At 36.0% G+C, this 18,728-nt stretch overlaps 1 protein-coding gene across 2 annotated transcripts in view; it reads right to left on the bottom strand.

Annotated features, from left to right (window-relative positions):
• GMPS (guanine monophosphate synthase) overlaps positions 1–18,728 on the bottom strand; it is a 76,142-nt gene that overhangs the window by 33,223 nt on the left and 24,191 nt on the right. For both annotated transcript variants that reach the window (XM_058730297.1, XM_058730298.1), the window contains exons 3-6: positions 15,786–15,900; positions 9,578–9,675; positions 5,626–5,729; positions 64–257 (exon numbers count right to left, since the gene is read on the bottom strand). In XM_058730297.1, coding sequence (XP_058586280.1) covers positions 64–257; positions 5,626–5,729; positions 9,578–9,675; positions 15,786–15,900 — 511 coding nt within the window. The remainder of the gene's footprint in view (positions 1–63; positions 258–5,625; positions 5,730–9,577; positions 9,676–15,785; positions 15,901–18,728) is intronic.

The following is an 18,728-nucleotide window of genomic DNA, read 5'->3' as shown; positions in this document are numbered from 1 at the left end:
GCCAGTTTTGAGTTCTAACATTACTGAAATAAATTTGTAGACTTCCAGATGTAAATTCCTTACCAAAACTTTTGATGTGCCTACTCTCTCTTTGATCTCTCGAATGCACTCAAGTTCTCTGTTCTGCACAGTGAAGGTCCCACTGCACCCAGCTATATCATAGAGGAAATTCTTCAGTATTACTTTCCCATTTTCTGTAAGACCAACTTCAGGGTGGAACTGTGCTCCGTATAATTTTTTAGATTCATTTGCTATACCTTTATAGAGAAAATAATCACAAATTAAAATTTTTTTCATGTTGAAGACTCAACTAAGTACCCATAGTAATTCCTCACAATTTCTTCCTCTATAAATGTGAAAACTGATATAAATCAGTGCATTTTTAGCTACAGGAAAAAAAAGACAACACATAAAACAAAAACTACATTGCCACAATTTTTCTTCAAAGGTTTTTATGTATGACAGTGAAATAAGTCCTACAGAGATTATTTCACAGTACTTTCAACTTCTCCACCCAGATTACTTTGTCTACATAATACAATGATAACTCAATTTTTTAAAATCTTTTAATGTTTATTTTTGAGAGAGAGAAAGAGAGACAGAGCATGAGTGGGGGAGGGGCAGAGAGAGACAGAATCTGAAGCAGGCTCCAGGCTCTGAGCTGTTAGCACAGAGCCCAATGCAGGGCTCGAACTCGTGAACTGTGAGATCATGACATGAGCCGAAGTCAGACGCTTAACAAACTGAGCCACCCAGGCACCCCAATGATAACTCAATTTTGGCTCTCGGTCCCACGTAGCTTTCATATGCAATGTGCAGCTACCAACTTTACGTATTAGGCCTGTCAGAATATTCTAAGTACTCCTTTCTTAGATACTATTAACTGCAAATATAACTTCATGGACTTGGCTAATGTGTTTCTGAAATTACTGATTACCTATTAAGCAACAGGTGTTAGGCTAAATGTTTTACATGTGCATGCATTACCCCTGTTTATGGCTCTGAGATATCAAGAAATGTACAGCTATGTAAGTAGTTAAATCAGGTCTAGCAGGCTCCCAAACTCATACTCATTCTACTATACCAACGAACTTCACATTTTCTTTACTTGGGTTCTATTCTAGGACACCATTCTCTCTTGGTTCATTGCTGATTTCACTGTTCCTTCTTAATCTTTGTTGGTTCCTCCTCATCTTATCCATCTCTACAAATGAAAGTTGCCCAGTACTGAGCACTTAAATCTCTTCTCTATACATGGAGTGATCTATCACTCTCACGGCTCTAAATTCTACCCGTATGATGGTATACTCCCAAATTTATGCCTCAAGCCCAATTTTCTACTCTACAGTCTAGACCTACATATACCAATGTCTACTCATACCTTTATTTCTATGATTAATAAGGCATCTTGAATTTAATACACAAATCCACATGACTGCATTCTTACCCATCAGGTAAACAAAAACTTCACCTTTCTGGATACTTAGGTCATAAAACTTGGGAGTTAAAGCCCAATTATACCCTTTTTTCCCCACTCCACATGTAATCCAACAGCAATTCCTTTGTCTCTCCTTTCAAAACCTATCAGAACCCAGTCTTACTTCCAGTATCCAGTCCAGCATGTAAGAACCTGAAGGACACTGCTCTGTCCTAACAATAAACAGAAAGTTAACCACTGCCCTTGGAAAGACTGCAGATGAACACAGAGAATCATAACTTACCATAGCAGAAACCCATGAGTGCAAACATCCACAGGAACCACTGCTGAGGTAGGGAAACTTAAACTATAATCAGTGAATTGCTAGAGATTCAGTGTGAAAATCTGAGAGATAAAAATTCCAAGAGTACCCACTCATCACGGGCCCTGACACTTTTGTGAATCTTACCTCCAGGAGATTGACTAAGCTCTCAAAGTAAATGTCAGGGAAAGGGAAAAAGAAACCATTTTAAAATATATCAGGACATTCTGTTCTTCTTAACTAGGTCTATCTACTCTCAGGAGAAACTATTTAATCCACTTAAAGAGTTAGCTTTCTATCAGAGACCACTGACCTGCTAGAAGGGAAATCTCCAAATCCAGCCCACTCTAGTCATCACATTCCATCTAACAGTGAGAAAAAACTGAGTACTTGTGAAGTCAACAGCCCAGGGACCCAGGCTTACTAAAAAACTGAGAGCTAGCTACTCTTCCTATCCCCACACCTTACCATCACATACTAAAAGCCTATTTACAACAATTCCTTTTAACTAGTACATCATGCATGACAACCAAAACAAACAAAAAATTACAAGGCATCCTAAAGGCAAAGAACACAGTTCAAAGAGATACCATAAGCATGAGAACCAGATACCCAGACTAAGATATCGCAGGGATGTTGGAATGATCAGATCAGGCTTTAAAACAATTAGGATTGGGACGCCTGGGTAGCTCAGTCAGTTAAGTGTCTGACTTCGGCTCAGGTTAAGAACTCATGGTTTGTGAGTTCTAGCCCAACATCAGGCTCTGTCTCCCTCTCTCTGCTCCTCCCTCCATCACTCTTTCTCTCAAAAATAAATAAACATTTTAAAAAAACTGTGATTAAGCAGCTAAGACTAATGGATAAAGCAGACAGCATGCAAAAACAAATGGGTAATGTAAGCAAAGGGATGGAAAGTCTAAGAAGGGATCAAAAAGAAAGCTAGGATCAAAAGCACTGTTAACAAAAATGAAGAATGCCTTTGATGGGTTTATTAGTTGACCGGACAGAGCTGAGGAAAGAAGCTCTCAGCTACAGGATATCTCAATAGAAATAACCAAAACTGAACAACAATGAGAAAAAACACTGGAAAAAAACAGAATGAAAATAAAAGGCATGCAGGTTGAGAAAGAAGAAATAAAACTGTCTTTGTTCACAGATGACATGATCACCTATACAGAAAATCCTAAAAAATCCACAGAAAAACACTAGGAAGTAATAAGCGATCATAGCAGGGTTGCAGGATCTAAGGTTGATACACAAAAGTTCACTGCCTTCCTACACATCAACAATGAACAAGTGGAACTTGAAACTGAAAACACAATTATCACCCAAATAAATGAAATACTTTGGTATAAATCTAACAAAGTACATACAAGATCTATGCGAGAAACCAGTAACTGTTGACCACTTGTACCTCTCCCACACTGTACCTTACACTCCCCTCTCCTAATTGCTACAATAGACTAAGTGATCTCCCTACTCCTACATTTGACCCATTCCTCTTTGCTCTTCATTGTAGCCAAGGTAAGCCTAAAATTAGATTCAGTTTCTCCTTTGTTCAAAACTCTACCTCGCTATGAGTAAAGCCAAAAAGTTCATAGTGGTCTCAAAGGGTCTGTGTTCTGGTCCCCCAAACACCTCCCTCATCTCACCTCTACCACTCTCCCCCAGGCTTCTTCTGCTCCAACCACACAGTCTCCTTGCTGTTCCTCAAACACGGTCCCATCCCAGGAGCTTTGCACTACTATCTCCCCTTCCCCCAACTATCTAGAAGGGTCACACTTCCTTCATGCCCGGTATCATTTTATAGGAATACCCTCCCTGAATATCCTGTAGAAAACAGTAACAACCCTAATCACACATATTCTGCAACACTCCTCTCTTCCCTGTATTTTTTCAATGCACTTACACACCGTCTGACACTTGACATATTCTGTATTTGTGTATTGTCTGTCCCATCCCTCTTCCCAACTAGAATGTTAAACAGAGACTTTTGTCCAGTTTGTTCATTACTCTATCCTTGGCACCTAGAACCGTGACTGGCACAAAGTAGGTATACAAGTATTTGTTGAATGAAAAAAAATACATAAGCCATCTAACACTGTTGATCTTTTATATTAAATAAAAACATTTCAAGACAAAAACCATTATCAATCATTTCTATGTTAATGTACTAGTCTAATTAACTAATTGCAGGCAGAATACTCAATTCAGTTTATCCATGACAAATCTTTTTTTCAACTTATTGTTTAAGTGTGGCATTTCAAACAATAACTTTATTGATAAACCCATTTTCTACTGACTTCTAGGATTGATAATTATTTACATAACAACTAGCCAAGTAAGCATGTCAAAAATCACAAACTGCCAGAAAATCAATTCCTCTTCCTCAGAAAAGTCAAGAATAAAAATGGGTTTAAAGCACAGATTGGTAAAATTTCTACAAAGGGCTAAAGAGTAAAAATTTTAGGCCCTTAGGGACACATGCATACATGGGACACAATCCCTGCCTTTTATTATAACTCTTTAATAACAATAAACATCATTTTTAGGTCCTGAACATACAGAAACAGACTATAGAACACAGTTTACCAATCCTGGCTCAGAGAAATGTCCTGAGTGCTTAGTCTGATGTTTTGCAAATGTCCATGTACACCTAAGGAAGGCATTTAAAAACCCAATTATGAATAAGGCACAACAGAAAAACAGACCATTCTCCTATTTTTCCTGAGCTCTAAAAGCAGTATCTTGCATCTGGAGAACTTTTATTAGAATGAACATTTTTTAACACCAAAAAACAAATAATCCAGTGAAGAAATGGGCAAAAGACAGGAATAGACACTTCTCCAAAGAAGACATCCAGATGGCTACCCGACACATGAAAAAATGCTCAACATCTCATCATCAGGGAAATACAAATCAAAACCACAATGAGATACCACCTCACACTGGTTAGAATGGCTAACATTAACAACTCAGGCAACAACAGATGTTGGTAAGGATGCGGAGAGAGAAGATCTCTTGCGCTGCTGGTGGGAACACAAACTGGTGTAGCCACTCTGGAAAAGAGCATGGAGGTTCCTCAAAAAATTAAAAATAGAACTACCCTATGACCCAGCAATTGCACTACTAGGTATTTATCCAAGGGATACAGGTGTGCTGTTTCAAAGGGGCACATGCACCCCACTGTTTATAGCAGCACTATCAACAATAGCCAAAGTACAGAAAGAGTCCAAATGTTCATCAACAGATGAATGGATAAAGAAGATGTAGTATACACACACACACAACGGAGTATTACACGGCAATCAAAAAAATGAAATCTTGCCATTTGCAACTACATGGATGGAACTGGAGGGTATTATATTAAGCGAAATTAGAGAAAGACAAATATCACATGACTTCACTCATATGAGGAATTTAAGATACTAAACAGATGAACATAAGGGAAGGGAAGCAAAAATAATATAAAAACAGGGAGGGGGACAAAACAGAAGAGACTCTTAAATATAGAGAACAGAGGGTTACTGGAAGGGTTGTGGGAGGGGAGATGGGCTAAATGGGTAAGCATCATTAAGGAATCTACTCCTGAAATCATTGTTGCACTATATGCTAACTTGGATGTAAACAATAAGTAAATTCTATAAATTAATTTTAAAAAATGAATGAATTAACGAACATTTTTTTAAAGTATTTCAGAGCAAACCAGTAAGTAACTTCTAAATAATCTAATATTGAATTCCCTTCATAAATTAATGGTCAATTTTATGACATGTACAATAACTCTTAAAAAAATCTTTTTGAGTACCTCATACAGAAACATATTTTTAGACTTTTCAGATAAGGTTTTTTGAAATGAGATCTGCAAAGGTTTAAAAATTTTCACCTGCCACAATGTTCCCAGAACGTGCCACAACCTTGAATCCATCAGCTACTTTGTCTACACTATCTCCGTGGGTAAGCAAAACAATTTCTTCCTTCTGAAGGCCCCTAAACATACAAAAAATAAAACACAACATACAAATATCTTAGAGACATGATCAATGAGACCTTATGCTTTATTTTCCAGCTTTATTGAAATGTAATTGACATATGACATTGTGTAAGTTAAAGATAATACAACCTGATGATCTGATATACACATGTATTATGAAATAATTACCACAATAAGGTTAGTTAACACATATCATTTAGCATAGGTACCATTTTTTTCATCTATTTAAGATCTACTCTCCTAGCAACTTTCAAGTATACAATACTGTGTTAACTGTAGTCATCATCCCTGAACATTAGATCCCGAGAACTTACTCATCTTATCACTAAAGTTTGTTTTTTCCCTTTAGAAATACTAGCTCACCGTACATGTAAATCAAAAAATTTAGAAACATGTAACAGTGCAACTCTGCTGGAATTTAAATTTATTCTATGCGTCATTAAAAAAAAAAAAAAGTCAATGAGAGCATTAAATACCAAAAAAGGCAATCTGTTGGGGCGCCTGGGTGGTTCAGTGGGTTAAGTGTCTTACTTCAGCTCAGGTCATGATCTCATGGTTCATGGGTTCGAGCCCCGCATCCAGCTCTGTGCTGACAGCTCAGAGCCTGGAACTTGCTTCGGATTCTGCATCTCCCTCTCTCTCTGCCCCTCACTTGCTTGTTTTCTATCTCTCGAAAAAATAAACGTAAAAAAAGTCAATCTGTAAAATTTAAAAACTGAAAAAATAAAGTTGGTGGTATAACCACACACATAAAAAATAATTTCAAGAAGCTACAAAATACTAATTTCAAAATTTTACCTATTAGGAAATATCTTAAGAACAAAAGGCATTTCAGAGAACTAAATATTCAGTAGTTTTCTATCAAAAAGTGATAGTACTAATACTGGTAGTGTTATTTTGCAGCTAGAGAGTATAAATACATACATATCACAGGGTAAAATAAATATTAAATAATTAATATAATTAGGAATTCAGATTTTTAGCCTCACAGTAAGCAGATGCAAAATCAAAGGAATTAGATAAAAACCCTATAAACATTCATTTTAATTGGAAATAAGAATGTACACTGATTTTGTTTTTTCTAAAAGAATACATTTTGACTAACTTTGTTCACTGAAAAGGCCTAGAAACAAAGACAACCCGGTAGCAATGTGTATCTCTACTTCTCACGCCAAACAAAGGCATGGATTAAAGAAAATGTCAGTAACATTTATCAAATGAAACGCATGGACTTTCTCTGACCCTGATTCAGACAAATCAACTATAAAAAGACATTTTTTATATTATGAGAAAATCTGAAAGAGGTCTGAATATTAAGAAGTTAAAAAAAATTAATTAAAAATAAAGCAAGAAGATAAAAGTATATTAAAGCCAAAATGATGTTTTGGGTTTACTAACTGCTGTCACCATTGTTGTTTAGGATTAATGAAGGGGAGTCCCAGAATTGTAGAATTAGAAGACAGAAAAACTTTAAATTTTAACCAGATCTTTAGATTTAAAAAAACCTCTTGCAGTATCATATACCACCATGACTCCTAAAATGGTTCTCAAGACTAGTCACTTGGGATACAGATGAATGTAAACAACCTCTCCATTATGAAATGGATAAGCACTGGATTTCAAATGTATTTTGGTAATGAATAGCTTCAGTTCATAAAATTATTTTGAGCCATTTGGCTGTTTTGAAAAATGATAATCTTTGAACAGATACACTTATTTTTGCTCTTCCTCAAAATTAAAGAGGAGATAGCCACGGCCTGTTTTGTGTATCAACTGGGGTTATGTCTCTATTTCAGATAAAAATAAGTTGGATTTTAAAATTTCTGATCTGTCCAATTTGGAGAAAACTATTCATTAAGAATTAATTTAGGCACAAGTCAATGGAGCCTTTAAGAACCTTACACACAGTATGATCAAAAAGAATGAAATCCTGCCATTTGCAACAACATGGATGGAACTAGAGTGTATTATGCTAAGTGAAATAAGTCAGAGAAAAATAAATATTGTATGATTTCACTCATATGTGGAATTTAAGAAACAAAACATGACCATAGGGGAAGAGAAGTAAAAATAAAACAAGATAAAAACAGAGAGGGAGGCAAACCCAAGAGACTCTTAAATACAGAGAACAAATTGAGGGTCACTGGAGGGGAGGTGAGTAGTAGGGTGGGCTAAATGGATGATGGGAAATAAGGAGGGTACTTGTGACAAGCAATGGGTATTATACGTAAGTGATGAATCACTGGGTTCTATTCCCGAAACCATTACTACACTAAATGTTAACTAATTCAAATTCAAAAAAAAAAAGAACCTTATAACAAACCCGTAACTAAAAATAATTAGCAGTTAAAAGAAATGATAACAAGGGGAACATAAGTGGCTCAGTTAATTGAGCAACTGGCTTCAGCTCAGGTCATGATCTCATGGCTCCTGAGTTTGAGTTTGAGCCTGGAGCCTGCTTTGGATTCTAAGTCTTCCTCTCTCTCTGACCCTCCCCTACTCATGCTCTGACTCTCAAAAATAAATTAAAAAAAAAAAAAAAAGTAACCGCATCATGGATAGACTTGTTTAATCACTATATTGTACCTTGAAACTAATGTGACATCGTGTCAACTATACTTAAATTATAAATAAACAGACTTCTTGGATTCACCAAAAAAAAAAAAAGAAAAACAGGTTAACTCTGTATCAATCGATATCAGCCTGCACTTTACAGATTTACTGCAGTAAGGGGGAAATGTAGTTTTAAAGTAAAAAGGAAATTTAAGGGGCGCCTGACTAGCTCAGTCAGTAGAGCATGTAACTCTTGATCTGAGAGTTAAGTTTGAGCTTCATATTGAGTGTACAGATTACTTATAATATAAAAAAAAAAAAAAAAAAAAAAAAAAGGAAAAGAAAAAGAAAAAGAAAAAGAAATAAAAATGAAACTTAAGTCAAAATGAATTAAGTGAGGGGGGCCCTTGGCTGGCTCAGTCTTTGGAGCATGCAATTCTTGATTTTGGGGTCATAAGTTTGAAGCCCACATTGGGTGTAGAGATTACTTAAAAAAAAAAAAAAAAAAAAAAAACCAAGAAAGTAAGTAACACTATTAATAGTCCACCAAAATGAGCTTTACCCAAAACACAGAAAAACCCAAAAAAGGAAAGTTTATGGTTCTTTAGAAAACTGAATGAAAACAGCATTTTTTTTAAGTCAAGCAGAAGATAAATGATTCTAGGAAGCTATGAATAGCTCATTCACCTATCTTCAAATAGATTAGAGCTATAGCACCTTATCTATTATCACCTAGCAACAAAATCAATTAATACATTCACTATATTAAAAGATAGTACACTAGGTATAGTTACGCTCAACACAGAGAAAGTGAGGAGGGAAACATAACACATATTTAGTAATGAGTCCAACAATTTGGCTGTTTGCTAAGTACCCAGCAAAAAACATGAAGGAAGAGATATACAAACACACGTGGCAGATGCAAGATAGTTTAAAACATTATCGATTTGCCACACCTGGCACACGAATGTTTAAAATCGTACCCCAAAGAGTAAAAAAGAAAAGCCATAAATGTTAGCATCCCAGTCCACAACTCCAAACAGGAATCCAAGACTGCACAAGTGTTTTTAAATTAGGTCATAAGGGCTTTCACTATTCCTAATCAGCCTCCCCACCACCCTCTGCCATCCTGACACTCAAATGGAAAACAAATATGACAATTACTCCGATGGCCACTAGGATGGCCTTAATTTCATTATTACAGATTCTCTAATTTTGAAGAGTAACAATCCCAACTTTAAATCAGGTACTCTACTAACCGTTCTTATTCATCTAAAAATATCTATAATACCTGAACAATGAGCATGTGTTGTCCACACTAATACTGAAGACTCCATCTTCTCTAACACTTTTTTTGTGCACAGTACCTCCAAATACCTTATTCATCATCTGTTCAAAAAAAGAATAAATTGACATTAATGTAAGTCAAAAGAAAATTACCCATTTTATTATGCTAATTTAGTAACTTATATTTCTTATTTTCAGAATATCTGCTATGTTTGTGCCCCAAAAATCAAAGACTTAGATAAATATAGATAACTTGGTATTATCATATAAAATTGCACAGTTATTAAGAAGAATAGTTATAAAACAAAACTAGATTAGATATCTGACCTGAGGTTAATTTCTATTAAATACTGGCAGATTTTCCACTTAGTGTACTTTAATTCATCTGTTAAAAATGGAGGTTTAATACTTACATCTGAGTTTAATTTAAAAGCATTTTAAAAGGTACTCTGAGCTTAGAAAAAGAGCAGATGATAGAAGAGCTGTGGTATTAAAACTAGACAGGTATAAATTTCTCCAAGCGATTTAATCTTTGGCCCCAAAGGAACAGTCTGAAAGCCTGCAGAAGGCTATGGTGTGGACACAGCATAAGCAAGAATATCTGGTCTTTCAATTAAATACATTTGTACAAATCCCATACACCTACAGACTCTTATTTCAAACAGTCTCTTCATTCTGCCCCTCCTTGTGTCAATCTTCTAATTTATCATTCACATTTGCCCAACTCCTCCCCAACACCAAAAAAAATACACAAAAGATTTTTACAGTCATTATTTCTGATTGAGGTAACCACTACAACTCATCTGGGTTTGTCTGTTCCACAACAGGTGTCATAAGATACCTGCCATACCCATGCAGGTTACAGGTTGACCCAGCTCCCAACAAAAAAGCAGGCAGAGGGCTAAATAAATGTCCATTCTTACAATGCACAGTGGAATATTCCTCAAAATCATCAGCAAATGCTGCCCTCTACATTCTCCTCTGAAGACATTCAAAATAAAACTTCCTGCAATAAAGGTTTGGGTTAAGCCCAAAAGAAAGAAAAAAACAAAACAAAACTTGTTAACCCATTTAGCCCAAATTTCCCTAACTAAAAACCCAGGTATTAAACACTTTCTGCAGTACATTAACTACCACACAGTTTAGGAAACATTGCTACAGTCTAACCAGTCTATATTCTAGAGATCTACCAATGTCAGCTACTAAAATATAAATATGATTGTGTTAGTCCATGATTAATTTCTTCAATGGCTCTCTACCATCTACAGCAGGGTTGGTAAACTTTTCCTGTAAAGAGTAGGTATTTTGGTCTTTGCAGGCCCTACTGCCTCTGAAGCAACCATGCAATTCTTGCCATAGCATGAAAGCTACAGACAAGTATTGTCCACAGACAACACTTAAAGAAATGGATAGGGCTATGTTCCAATAAAACCTTATTTATGGACACTGAAATTTGAATTTCACTTAATTTTTACATCACAAAATGTAATTCTCTAAAAAAATTTTTATTTCAGGACACCTGGGTGGCTGAGTCGGTTAAGCATCCAACTCTTAGTTTTGGCTCAGGTCATGACCTCACAGTTCATGAGATACAGCTGCAAGTAGGGCTCTGTGCTGACAGTATGGAGACTGCTTGGGATTCTCTCTCCCACTCTCTCTCTGTCCCTCACACCCAAAATAAATAAACATTAAAAAAAAAAAACACACACACACAGTTTAAAAAAATTTATTCCAAGTATTTGAAACCATAAAAACTGGGGCACCAGGGTGGCTCAGTTGACTGAGCAACCAACTCTTGATTTCAGCTCAGGTCATGATCCCAGGGTCATGAGATCGGCCCCGGGGTTGGGGCTCTGTGCTGAGCATGGAGCCTGCTTAAGGCTCTCTTTCTCTCATTCTGCCCCTCTCTCTGGCTCGTGCTAAAATAAACACATAAATAAAAGTAAAAAATAAATAAAAACACAGAAACTATTCTTAGCTTGCAGGTCATACAAAAAGAGGCAATGGGCCAGATGTGGAGGCAGGCCACAGTTTGCTGACCCTCTGTCTATAGGATAAAGTCCAAGTCGCTTATATTACACAAAAAGCTTTCATTACATGCCCCCTGTCTAATATCACCTCTCTTCCCCACCCCCACTTCTCTACTCCAGCCAAACAAGTGTAAATGCCAAAACAATGAGACCATGTGCTCTCCCCCACGTCTTCAGATTTCTTCACAGTCCCAGAGGCCTACCAAAGCATGTGGCCCAAAGCAGTCATTAAAATTTGCTGAATGAAAAATGCTGTCTTTCATATACTCAGTGAACCTTGTGCACCTCTACCTCCTTTAATTTGCCATTCTTAATTAAAAGACAGCTGAATGATCAAGAAAACTAAAGCTGTTCAAACTCAACACAAATTAAAAGTTCACAAAATCTAAATTAAATGCTTTTACAAAGCCAAAGGCTTGCCCTAAAATTTGAAGTTATCTTACCTGTTGAGAAGGCTTTCATGTTTGTTTGGTTTTTTTCTTGGGGGCGGGGGGTGCCCTTCCTGACTACACTACTTAAGGTTAAAATGCAAAGAGCTGACAATCAGTTAAGCTTGTGTTTGTGAGAAGGGGGGATAACTTTACCTATGATAAAACAATTTGTTTTCTTGTTAAATTTTTGTTTTAGTATTCTGACTTAAGGAAATGGTTTTCAGTATGGATTCCTCATAACCCCAATGTCATAAATGCCTCAAAAGAAACTCATGCAGTACTCCAGATCTACTGCCCCAATCAGATCAGCTCTTATCTTGCCAGTTTTACAACAAGGGTTAGGTTTGGGAGAGAGAAAGGGAAGGATACACCCTTTTAATAGAAGTAATTTGACAAAACCTCATGGAGTGTGTAAAGAAACCAAACACTTGTAATAAAGATGTTTCTCAGGATGCAAAAAAAAAAAAAAAAGGAAAGAAAGAAAGAGAAAGAAAAAAAGGATAAAAACAGAAACCAAGTGAAATTACAACAGTGAAGAGGCAAGTCACAATCTAGAAGGTATCTGCTATATGTATTTGGCTAATGTTTAGTATCCATCATATACAAACACAGTAAAATAAGACACTGTAATAGAAAAATGGGCAAAAATCATTAACATGCTTCTATACTAAAGCAGACACTACTGGCAAATAAACATACAAATCTTACAATAATAAGGAAAATGAACATTAAGACTACAATGTGATCCCATTTAATGCCTCTTCAGATTGGCAAATAAAACAAGAAATCTGACAATGTTAAGGCTTGGCAGGAATATAGAGCACAAGGAATTTTCACATACTGCTGCAGGAATGTAAATTGGAGGGAAATATTACTAGTAAAGCTGAGATTCAGCATTTCAGTTCATGGCTGCCCTAGAGAAAAGTTAGAGTATGCAGAACGCCAAAAGACAAGTACAAAAATATTCATGGCAGTATTGTCTGTAATAGCAAAAAATTGGAAAAAGACCAGCAATACCAATAGTGAAATGTATAATTAATCTGTGCTATTCAAACAAAAAATTCAGTAGTGAACATGAGTCACTTACAATTAAATGTATTAACATGCAGAATTTCATTTATATAAAGATCAATGGGCAACCTAAATAACATTATTTAAGGATATAAGCTTATGTCTAAAGCTGTAAGGAAAAGAAAGAATGAATAATAAAATTCAGGAAAAGTGCTGCCTCTGGTAGGAAAAAAACATGAATGGAGAAAAGTATAAAGAGAGTTTCAAAAGTTGTACTAATATTCTATTTCTTATGCTGAGTGGAGAGTAATAGAGATAAATGGAGCAACAAGCAGAACTAACTTTTTTCTTCTAAAGCAAAGAATTACCAGAAAGCAATTAGAAAGTCTCTACAAGAGAGTCTCAAGAATGGGAAAAGATGGTACATAAAATAGTGAAATTACTAAAATTTCAGAATGCTGTTGGGGGCAAAAGTACATCCCAGAGTGAGACCTTTGGTGCTAAACTTACCCAACTAATAGCCATTAAGAAATATCAGTCAGTCCTTTATAGACAGCTTATTAGCTAGATGTGCCATCTATACCAGTATTTTATGGAAAGACGATTTTTGTCTAAAGACCAAGATCAGCCTATTCCACTGTCCTACTATGTAAGTTCAGAGGACATAAAGGCAGATTGTTGTACACATTTAACCTGAGCAGGCCTGGCTCTGGCTACAATAAAGATCCTTAATGAATAACAGAAAAACTAGGCCTCACAGTTATATGAGGGACTGGCATAAGGGAGAAACAGTCACTAGCACTTAAATTCAGGCAACATTTTCCACATGTATTTCACTGTAAGTGGGTCCTGAAAAAAGGTATCTATGAGAGTCTTCCTTACAGAATGTTATAATACCTCTCAATATACTAAAAAACACTTAAGTTGTGCTGTATGATTAATACTGACTACTCTGGCATGGAAAATCAATGATGTAAATACATTACATCCTACAGTGAAGATATATTTAAAAAAAAGAGTCATCCAAATATCAACTAAATCAAGATGCAGGCTCTTCTAAGAAAATGCATTTATTAGAATATTACATAAGAAAATCTAGAAATAAGTTATTAACCAAGTGAAATTCATAATCACCACTTGACATTTCAGAGAACATTAACAGGAAAAAGAGCCTTTTACTAGAAAATGTTTGTTGCATAGAGAAGAAAATATCTATTATAGCCTTTGGACTCTGTATGTCACATATTTGTAGTGATCAGTATTTCCTCTAAATCAAAATGGAAAACTGTAACAACAATTAGCAAGAAATGAAATCTGGTAAAGCTGTTTAACAGACCAATGATTCCTAATATTCTGCTCTTGTATCAAGCATAGAGTAATGAAACATTCACATTTTTTAATAATTTATTTTTTAATTTATATCCAAGTTAGAATATATTCACACTGATTTATATTTTTTTATTTTGTGAACATTGATTTATATTTTTTTTTACTTTGCCGAATACTCCAGAGATAGCTAAAAGAGAATATACTGGTCTGCTCACTTTCTACCTTTTAAACAGCCTCCTTCTGTACAAAATTCATATTAAAGCATAAAGGTTTCAATCAGATTGTTTAAAAAAAAAAAAATGACTCCCTGTTTTACCCACTTACTAAAATTTCAAATTATCTTCAATCCAAAAACTTAAAACAACTCGGTCACTGGGAGAAAGAACACATTGTCTTAATTATTAAGCTACACATACAAGTAATCAAAAATTAATAGGCAGTTCTCAATAATCAATTAGGGAGGAACAGAGTATCATGGGGAAGTAAAAAGCAGTATCTGAATTAACACCAATTCCATTTGGTTAATCAATGGATTAACTCTCACAATTAGATTAATTCCACTTGTATTCCGACCCTGTCCTCCCTTCCGCTTAAGGTGGGCAAAAGTGAAGAGATGAAGACAATTCACAAGCAAGTGAATCTAGTCATCATATTTATTTGGCTATTCTTATCATAGCAGAGAATTCTGAGTTTAACAAAAAAGTATCTTGTTTCTGACACTAGAAAAGTCAAAATACTGTAACATATCAATTAATAATTATTACTCAGGGAATATTTTCCCAGCTAACTCAATTTTCAGATGACATGGTTAAGTAAGACACACTGTTAAAAATTATCTCAATTAGGGGCGCCTGGGTGGCGCAGTCGGTTAAGCGTCCGACTTCAGCCAGGTCACGATCTCGCGGTCCGTGAGTTCGAGCCCCGCGTCAGGCTCTGGGCTGATAGCTCGGAGCCTGGAGCCTGTTTCCGATTCTGTGTCTCCCTCTCTCTGACCCTCCCCCGTTCATGCTCTGTCTCTCTCTGTCCCAAAAATAAATAAAAAAATGTTGAAAAAAAAAATTAAAAAAAAAAAAAAAAAAAGTGTCAATAGTAAGGGAATTGAGTAAAAATACATAGAAGCTCTGTGTGCTATTTCTGTAACACGTAAATCTGAATGTCTAAGTTTATTTATTTTTTTAATGGATAGTGTTATGTTATATGCAGTAATATAGCTGTTTTTTTCTGAAAAGAGATTTCCACTCAGGTCAATTCTGCCATGCTATTGTAGCAATTTGTAAACCCTCGTAATATGCACAAATTAGCTCATACAACTAAATATCCTACATACTCTAAAGACAGAAAATACTAATACAGTAAGAGTCACAAACAGGATAAAATTAAGTCAATTCTTAAGGCAAATTCACCAATGTACCTGCATGCCATAGCAAATTCCAAGAACAGGCTTGCCAATCGTGAATATTGCTGGATCAAACCAGGGAGCATCTTCTGCATACACAGAATTAGGGCCTCCAGAGATGATAATAGCACTGTAGATTTAAGGAAGAGAGTCAGTGAAGAATCTCTAACAGCTGATTTTTTTTCTTTTCTTTTCTTTCTTTTTTTTTTTTTGAGAGAGAGAGAGGGAGAAAGTGTATGAGCGGACAAGAGAGGCAGAGGGAGAAAGAGAATCTCAAGCAGGCTCCACGCTCAGTGCAGAGCCTGATGACAGGCTCGATCCCACAACCCTGGGATCATGACCCGAGCCAAAATCAAGTCAGACGCTCAACCAACTGAGCCACCCAGGCGCCCCCTGTCATACAAAGTCTATATTTTCTCTCGTTTGAAGCACTGAGGGAGACTCAATACAGATTCAGGGATTATATTATGTTTTCAGTATATTAAGCAAATCCAGCCTCCTACACAGCTTAATCATTTTTACTCTACTGCAATGTGTTAAAATCTATCATTTCAACATTCACTTGTTAGTAAGTACAAACTTCAAATACATAAATACTAATATTTGTATCTGTGAAAATTTAGCATGAATTTGTTTTGTCTTCTTCATTCATGAAGGAAGTAAATGAAAATGCTAAAGGGAGAAAGAGAAAATACAGATCTTCTGGGACCCAAGGAGTAAAGCACATCACAGAAAAACCCTAGATGACTCAAAGCAAGATACATCAAAGGATGACAGAATATGAATAATAACCTATGTTGGCTGAAAACCTGTCCAACATTCCCAACAGTTTTACCTAAGACCCAAGAAAAGGAACTAACATATGACTTTTGCCCACATGGCATTCTCTCAGGTCAATATGATAACTTCACTATATTACAATTTACAGAGCATTCTATAGGTTAACTTGGGAGTCGAACTGTTATTATGAAAAAGGCTGCAAACTGAGGCCTATGCTTCTCACCTGGCCACTGACAGATCCAATTTGGCCTTCAGAATTCACTCCAAAAATTTAGAACATTTTAATATTGAAAATTTTACATAAAAATCTGTATTTCTGGGTTTTCTTTAGGAAGGGGGGGGAATCTGGCAGCACCTGACCTTCACTCTCACATGGCTACAAATAACCAGAATCAGAGAGAGACCTGCACCTCCAGTAAAGATTTAATTGTATAAGAAGTTGCTAAAGGAGCACTTGGGTGACTTGGTCGGTTAAGCATCCGTCTTCGGCTAAGGTCATGAACTCCTGGTTCGGTCCGACTTCGGTTTGGTCATGAACTCACAGAGCCCTGCACTGGGCTCTATGCCGACAGCTCAGAGCCTGGAGTCTGCTTCAGATTCTGTGTCTCCCTTGTTCTCTGCCCCTCCCTACTTGTATTCTCTCTCTCTCTCTCTCTCTCTCTCCCTCTCTCTCAAAACTAAGCGTTAAAAAAAATTTTTTTTAATACATAAGCTAGAATTCTATAAAATATACTTAGTAATCAAGACCTCTAAAACTGCAATATGTTATACTTAGTTTTATAAAACATAACCACCATGGGACTGCCCAGCATCCTTCAATAATCTGCTAAACAACTCAGGACTGTAAGATTCTTTTTTTTTTTAATTTTAATTTTTTTTCATGTTTATTTATTTTTGAGAGAAAGTGAGACAGTGTGTTAGTGGGGGAGGGGCAGAGAGACAGGGAGACACAGGATCTCAATCAGGTTCCAGGCTCTGAGCTGTCAGCACAGAGCCCAGCACAGGGCTCAAACTCATGAGCCAAAGTTGGCCACTTAACTGACGGAGCCACCCAGGTGCCCCAGGACTGTAAGATTCTTAATACTATTAAAAAGAAAAGGTAATGGACTTAGTCAAGGATGAAACTCAAGGAGTACTTAAGCCAATTATGAAAATTCTTATCTCAGTAACTCTCAAGAAGAGCTAATCACTCATTCTGAGTCTTCTATTTCTACTCTGCAATTATTTTGAAACTAACTTGCAATTACAAAACCCAATAAGCCTAAGGCATTCCAGATACCAATTTTATGTAACAAGCAGGTCAAACTTCCGAAAACAAGGTTAAGAGGTCTTTCCTGTCATAATACTAATATTTTACGAAAAGGGTGATCAAATAGATCTCTCAGCAGAAAGGATTATAGTAATCAAAGCCACAGTGCTAGAGTTCCTATACTCTTATACAGAAAGAACCTCTAGACACAAGCAAGACCTAGGAATTGTTTATGATGGTGGGGAGAGGGCAGGAAAAAGAGTTAGCATTCTAGTGCCAAGTATTTGGCTACCCTATTCTTAAATATTCAGCCTAGGTTAGTTTGCTGGAGAGTGTTTGTTTGTTTGGGTGAGGGGAATGAAGGAGCTTAGATATGACAGAAGGAATTCAGAATTCTCGCACCATTTTTTGATTCCCTAAAACTGGTTCTCACTGGCAAACAGACAATTGCATTAGATAAACTCAAGGGTCTCTTCTTACTCTAAAAATTCTATAGTTTAAAAGACAGAACTGTTTTTAACTGTATTCTAAGACTAGTACAGAGTTAAATTTAAACCTGTCTTTTCTGATGTCCAATCCACTCTATTTCAGAAACAAGACTCACAGGATAAACACGTCTATGAAGTCTTTAAAAGTTAAACATTTCTCTAATGGAAAAAAATTATGTTTTTAAGAAAAATTAAACATCTTGTATTTGGAGGAAACATAGCATTAATGTTTAAGAGCCTATTAAGGTTACAAATGGCAGTTGCTTGCTTCTGGCAACACTCTTAGTAAGGAAAAAACATTAATTACATGAGAAAAGGCATAGCATTAACCAGAAATTGTTAAAGAGACTACATAGAAGTTGGCTGTCATTTTGACTAGTTCTGAGCATGTAAGCTGTTGAATTAGACCTTATATTAGACTTGAGAAATCTTCTTATTTTA

The sequence above is a fragment of the Neofelis nebulosa genome, chromosome 5 (assembly GCF_028018385.1).
Source record: "Neofelis nebulosa isolate mNeoNeb1 chromosome 5, mNeoNeb1.pri, whole genome shotgun sequence".
Lineage (NCBI taxonomy): Eukaryota > Metazoa > Chordata > Mammalia > Carnivora > Felidae > Neofelis > Neofelis nebulosa.
The sequence above is the reverse complement of the archived record's forward strand: the minus strand, read 5'-3'. Positions and strand labels throughout refer to the sequence as shown.